The 6,914-nt window shown below is 52.8% G+C and overlaps 1 protein-coding gene across 2 annotated transcripts in view; it reads left to right on the top strand.

Annotated features, from left to right (window-relative positions):
- Positions 1–6,914, top strand: part of LOC144952368 (fibroblast growth factor 14-like) — a 176,832-nt gene that overhangs the window by 126,682 nt on the left and 43,236 nt on the right. Inside the window, exon 1 of one of the 2 annotated variants that reach the window (XM_078882757.1) lies at positions 2,526–3,242. The exons of the other annotated variant lie outside the window; for it this stretch is intronic. Coding sequence (XP_078738883.1) covers positions 3,065–3,242 — 178 coding nt within the window. The 5' untranslated portion in view covers positions 2,526–3,064. Of the gene's footprint in view, positions 1–2,525; positions 3,243–6,914 lie in introns of those variants that run through there. 2 annotated transcript variants of the gene reach the window in all.

Below are 6,914 nucleotides of genomic sequence, written 5' to 3'. Positions count from 1 at the left end.
CAGGCAGAGCAATACACGGAGAGGCGGTCGAGCAGGCAGACTGCACACAGACGGATTGACACGTACCGTCGTACACACGTACCATCGTACACACGTACTATCGTACACACGTACCATCGTACACACGTACAAGCACAGAGACGGGCAGAGGCGTGCACAGACGCAGTGACACAGATATAGGGAGACAGACGGAAAAAACCCAGGAAATCACACGCACGAACGCACACACAGACACACGCACACACAGACACACGCACACACAGACACACGCACACACAGACACGCGCACACACACGCAGACACACACACAAATCACAGGTGTAGGGAACACAGAGACGGAGACCCACACAGACACACACACAGATACAGACACGGACACCGAGACACACGGAGACACGCGCCGACATTGACAGACACACACGCAGGCACACAAGACACAGGAATACAGAGGATACAGATACACACTGAGACACAGACATTCACGTAGACTAAGACACAGACGCACACACAGGCACACAAGACACAGGAATACAGAGGATACAGATACACACTGAGACACAGACGCACACACAGACACACGGACGCAAGGATTTGGGCGTCATCTGCCTCCTGCCTCTCCGGCCAAGTCGGCAGACACTGAGATACACTGAGACACGCTGAGCTCAGGGGATGGGACGTGGGTGACACTGGCCGCGGAGACACAGAGACGGAGAGAGGGAGAGACACCGAAAGAGAGTGCGCACAGAGGGAGGGAGACACGGGGAGAGGGAGGACCAGGGGAAGACGGAGAGAGAGGGGGAGGCACAGGGAGTCACAGATAGAGAGGGAGACACGGGGAGACACAGAGGGAGGGAGACACGGGGAGACACAGGGATAGAGAGGGCGATACGGGGAGAGAGGGGGATACAGGGAGGGAGGGAGACACGGGGAGACACAGGGATAGAGAGGGTGAGACACGGGGAGAGAGGGATACAGGGAGGGAGGGAGACACGGGGAGACACAGGGATAGAGAGGGAGACAGGGAGGGAGGGAGACACGGGGAGACGGAGAGAGGGAAAGAAATGGAACAGTGAGCGGAGAGACGCATACGCAGGGAGGTGAGCAGACGTTGAAAAGCGAGACACGGCGGAGACACTGAAACGTTGGGGTGGTGGCACAGAAGGCAAGACAGACAGAGAGCAGAGGGAGAGACACGGCGCAGATCGACTCATCGGGTGACGTAAGGAAGGCAGACAGAAGGAGACAGAGGTGACGGACACAGGGAGACATCGTCATTAGGAAGGTGAGGGGGGGGGGTGAGGGCAGAGGGAGAGACAGGTGAGTGAAGCTTAAGCAGACGGGGACAGACACAGCGGGAGACGCGCAGGGAAAGGGACGCGCTTTCGAGACGGACGTAGACACGGACAGGAGACAGAGACACAGAGACATCCCTGCAAGGCAGCTGCTAACCGAATGCTTGCACACAGGCAGACGCACCTGGCTCGCCCATAGACACACACGCACACGCAGCCGAGAGACAGACACACTCAGGGAGGGCTGAAATAGCAGAAGCAGCGAGAAGATGCGGTGATAATCGAGAAGTGGTCAGAAGCGAGAAGCAGGGAGCAGTGGTGAGAAGGGAGAAGAAGTGGGGAGCAGTGAGGAGAAGCCGGGAGAAGCAGGGAGCAGTGAGGAGAAGCAGGGAGCAGTGAGGAGAAGTGGGGAGCAGTGGTGAGAAGGGAGAAGAAGTGGGGAGCAGTGAGGAGAAGCCGGGAGAAGCAGGAAGCAGTGAGGAGAAGCCGGGAGAAGCAGGGAGCAGTGAGGAGAAGCGGGGAGCAGTGGTGAGAAGGGAGAAGAAGTGGGGAGCAGTGAGGAGAAGCAGGGAGAAGCAGGGAGCAGTGAGGAGAAGCGGGGAGCAGTGAGGAGAAGCAGGGAGCAGTGAGGAGAAGCAGGGAGCAGTGAGGAGAAGCAGGGAGAAGCAGGGAGCAGTGAGGAGAAGCAGGGAGCAGTGAGGAGAAGTGGGGAGCAGTGGTGAGAAGGGAGAAGAAGTGGGGAGCAGTGAGGAGAAGCCGGGAGAAGCAGGAAGCAGTGAGGAGAAGCCGGGAGAAGCAGGGAGCAGTGAGGAGAAGCGGGGAGCAGTGGTGAGAAGGGAGAAGAAGTGGGGAGCAGTGAGGAGAAGCAGGGAGAAGCAGGGAGCAGTGAGGAGAAGCGGGGAGCAGTGAGGAGAAGCAGGGAGCAGTGAGGAGAAGCAGGGAGCAGTGAGGAGAAGCAGGGAGAAGCAGGGAGCAGTGAGGAGAAGCAGGGAGCAGTGAGGAGAAGCAGGGAGCAGTGAGGAGAAGCAGGGAGCAGTGGTGAGAAGGGAGAAGAAGTGGGGAGCAGTGAGGAGAAGCCGGGAGAAGCAGGGAGCAGTGAGGAGAAGCCGGGAGAAGCAGGGAGCAGTGAGGAGAAGCCGGGAGAAGCAGGAAGCAGTGAGGAGAAGCAGGGAGAAGCAGGGAGCAGTGAGGAGAAGCGGGGAGACGCAGGGAGCAGTGAGGAGCAGTGAGGAGAAGCGAGAGAGGTACAGGAGGAGGAGGAGATGAGAACAGACGCGGGGAGGTAACGAGAGGCCACAGAGACACACAAAGAGACAGAGAGACACGAAGAAAGAGAGACACAAAGAGACAGAGACACAAAGAGAGACACAAAGAGACACCAGAGAGGGAGACACGACAGCGTCGGGGTACGGACGCAAACCGCTGCGGGGGGGGGGGGGGGGCGGAGATCCTGAGCGGAGGCGCTCCCCTGCGGGGGACGCGGGGGGCACGCGGACACGGGCCGTCTGGAAAGTTCTCCGGCGTGAGAGCGTCGCGTGACGCGGCATCGGAAGAGCGTCGCCCGCTGTAGCCCGGCCGGCGATGGCCACAGCGGCGGCGCAGAAGTCGGCGTCGTCGCGACCCCCGACTACTCGGCCGCGGCCTCGCCGCTGAGGTCGCGGTGGGGGGGGTGCACGGCCGGGCCGCCGCCGCCGCCCCCCCTCCGCCGCCTTCTTAGGTAGGGGGCGGCCGGCTTGGGGGGCCGCGCCCTAAGCGATGGGGCCTAGAGCGCGATGGCGGCGGCCATAGCAAGCTCGCTCATTCGCCAGAAACGGCAGGCGAGGGACAGTGGTGGGGCGGAGAGGCCCCAGGTGCCCACCAGGGCCTCCAGTCCCGCCGAGAAGGACCTGCTCGCCATCTTCTCGCGCGTGCGCATTTGCGGCGTGCACAAGCGGAGGAAAAAGAGATCGGGTGGGTGGGCACGCGGGGGGCGCGGGGGGGGGCGAGGGAACGGGGGGGTGGGTACCGGGGAATGCCGGTGGCACGTGGATGTTCAGACTCGTGACAATGCAGCCGTGTGATGTTGATACTCGTGGCAATGCAGCCGTGTGGATGTTGAGATTCGTGACAATTCAGTCACGTTAATGTTCAGACTTGTGACAATTCAGCCGTGTCAATGTTCAGACTCGTGGCAATTCAGCCGTGTCAATGTTCAGACTCGTGGCAATTCAGCCGTGTTAATGTTCAGGCTTCTCACAATTCAGCCGTGTCAATGTTCAAACTCGTGACTATTCAGCCACGTCAATATTAAGACTCGTGGCAATTTAGCAATGTGAATGTTCAGACTTGTGACAATTCAGCGTGTCAATGTTCAGACTTGTGACAATTCAGCCGTGTGGATGATGATACTCGTGGCAATTCAGCGTGTCAATGTTCAGACTTGTGACAATGCAGCCATGTGGATGTTGATACTCGTGACAATTCAGCCATGTTGATGTTCAGACTTGTGACAATTCAGCCATGGAATGTTCAGACTTGTGGCAATTTAGCCGTGTCAATGATCAGACTCGTGGCAATTCAGCCATGTGGATGATCAGACTCGTGGCAATTCAGCCGTGTCAATGTTCAGACTCGTGGCAATTCAGCCACGTTAATGTTGAGACTCGTGGCAATTCCACCATGGAATGTTCAGACTCGTGGCAATTCAGCCGTGTGGATGTTGAGACTCGTGACAATTCAGCCACGTCAATGTTGAGTCGTGACAATTCAGCCGTGTGGATGTTGATACTCGTGACAATTCAGCCGTGTTAATGATCAGACGCGTGACAAGTCAGCCGTGTTAATGTTCAGACTCGTGGCAATTCAGCTGTGCTGATGTTGAGACTCGTGACAATTCAGCCGTGTTAATGTTCAGTCTCGTAACAATTCCGCCGTGTTAATGTTCAGACTCGTGGCAATTCAGCCGTTTGGATGTCCAGACTCGTGATAATTCAGTTACCTGAATTTTCAGATTCGTGATAATTCAGTCGTATGGATGTTGAGACTCGTGACAATTCAGCCATGTTAATGTTCAGACTCGTGACAATTCAGACATGGAATGTTCAGACTCATGACAATTCCGCCGTGTTAATGTTCAGACTCGTGGCAATTCAGCCATGTTAATGTCCAGACTTGTGACAATTCAGTCATGTTAATGATCAGACTTGTGACAATTCAGCCGTGTTAATGATCAGACTTGTGACAATTCAGCCATGTTAATGATCAGACTTGTGACAATTCAGTCGTGTGGATGTTCAGACTCGTGGCAATTCAGCCGTGTCAATGTTCAGACTCGTGACAATTCAGCCGTGTTAATGTTCAGACTCGTGACAATTCAGCTGTGTCAATGTTCAGACTTGTGACAATTCAGCCGTGTCAATGTTCAGACTCGTGACAATTCAGCCGTGTTAATGTTCAGACTCGTGACAATTCAGCCATGTGAATGTTCAGACTCGTGACAATTCAGCCGTGTCAATGTTCATACTCGTGACAATTCAGCCATGTGAATGTTCAGACTCGTGGCAATTCAGCCGTGTTAATGTTCAGACTCGTGACAATTCAGCCGTGTCAATGTTCAGACTCGTGACAATTCAGCTGTGTCAATGTTCAGACTCGTGATAATTCAGCCGTGTTAATGTTCAGACTCGTTACAATTCAGCCGTGTCAATGTTCAGACTCGTTACAATTCAGCCGTGTCAATGTTCAGACTCGTGACAATTCAGCCGTGTTAATGTTCAGACTCGTGACAATTCAGCTGTGTCAATGTTCAGACTCGTGACAATTCAGCCGTGTTAATGTTCAGACTCGTGACAATTCAGCCGTGTTAATGTTCAGACTCGTGACAATTCAGCCGTGTTAATGTTCAGACTTGTGACAATTCAGCCGTGTTAATGTTCAGACTCGTGACAATTCAGCCGTGTTAATGTTCAGACTCGTGACAATTCAGCCGTGTCAATGTTCAGACTCGTTACAATTCAGCCGTGTCAATGTTCAGACTCGTGACAATTCAGCCGTGTTAATGTTCAGACTCGTGACAATTCAGCTGTGTCAATGTTCAGACTCGTGACAATTCAGCCGTGTTAATGTTCAGACTCGTGACAATTCAGCCGTGTTAATGTTCAGACTCGTGACAATTCAGCCGTGTTAATGTTCAGACTTGTGACAATTCAGCCGTGTTAATGTTCAGACTCGTGACAATTCAGCCGTGTTAATGTTCAGACTCGTGACAATTCAGCCGTGTTAATGTTCAGACTCGTGACAATTCAGCCGTGTTAATGTTCAGACTCGTGACAATTCAGCCGTGTTAATGTTCAGACTCGTGACAATTCAGCCGTGTTAATGTTCAGACTCGTGACAATTCAGCCGTGTTAATGTTCAGACTCGTGACAATTCAGCCGTGTCAATGTTCAGACTCGTGACAATTCAGCCGTGTTAATGTTCAGACTCGTGACAATTCAGCCGTGTCAATGTTCAGACTCGTGACAATTCAGCCGTGTCAATGTTCAGACTCGTGACAATTCAGCCGTGTCAATGTTCAGACTCGTGGCAATTCAGCCGTGTCAATGTTCAGACTCGTGACAATTCAGCCGTGTCAATGTTCAGACTCGTGACAATTCAGCCGTGTTAATGTTCACACTCGTGACAATTCAGCCGTGTCAATGTTCAAACTCGTGACAATTCAGCCGTGTTAATGTTCAGACTTGTAACAATTCAGCCGTGTCAATGTTCAGACTCGTGACAATTCAGCCGTGTCAATGTTCAGACTCGTGACAATTCAGCCGTGTTAATGTTCACACTCGTGACAATTCAGCCGTGTCAATGTTCAGACTCGTGACAATTCAGCCGTGTTAATGTTCAGACTTGTAACAATTCAGCCGTGTTAATGTTCAGACTCGTGGCAATTCAGCCGTGTCAATGTTCAGACTCGTGACAATTCAGCCGTGTCAATGTTCAGACTCGTGACAATTCAGCCGTGTTAATGTTCAGACTCGTGGCAATTCAGCCGTGTCAATGTTGAAACTCGTGACAATTCAGCCGTGTGATGTTCAGACTCGTGACAATTCAGCCGTGTTAATGTTCAGACTCGTGGCAATTCAGCCGTGTCAATGTTGAAACTCGTGACAATTCAGCCGTGTCAATGTTCAGACTCGTGACAATTCAGCCGTGTCGATGTTGAAACTCGTGACAATTCAGCCGTGTTAATGTTCAGACTCGTGGCAATTCAGCCGTGTCGATGTTGAGACTCGTGACAATTCAGCCGTGTTAATGTTCAGACTCGTGACAATTCAGCCGTGTCGATGTTGAGACTCGTGACAATTCAGCCGTGTGATGTTCAGATTCGTGACAATTCAGCCACGTTAATGTTGAGACTCGTGGCAATTCCACCATGGAATGTTCAGACTCGTGGCAATTCAGCCGTGTGGATGTTCAGACTCGTGGCAATTCAGCCGTGTGGATGTTCAGACTCGTGGCAATTCAGCCGAGTCAATGATCAGACTCGTGGCAATTCAGCCGTGTCAATGTTGAAACTCGTGACAATTCAGCCATGTTGATGTTGATTCTCGTGACAATTCAGCCATGTCAATGTTCAGACTTGTGGCAATT

The sequence above is a fragment of the Lampetra fluviatilis genome, chromosome 67 (genome assembly GCF_964198595.1).
Source record: "Lampetra fluviatilis chromosome 67, kcLamFluv1.1, whole genome shotgun sequence".
NCBI classification, from domain to species: domain Eukaryota; kingdom Metazoa; phylum Chordata; class Hyperoartia; order Petromyzontiformes; family Petromyzontidae; genus Lampetra; species Lampetra fluviatilis.
The sequence above is the reverse complement of the archived record's forward strand: the minus strand, read 5'-3'. Positions and strand labels throughout refer to the sequence as shown.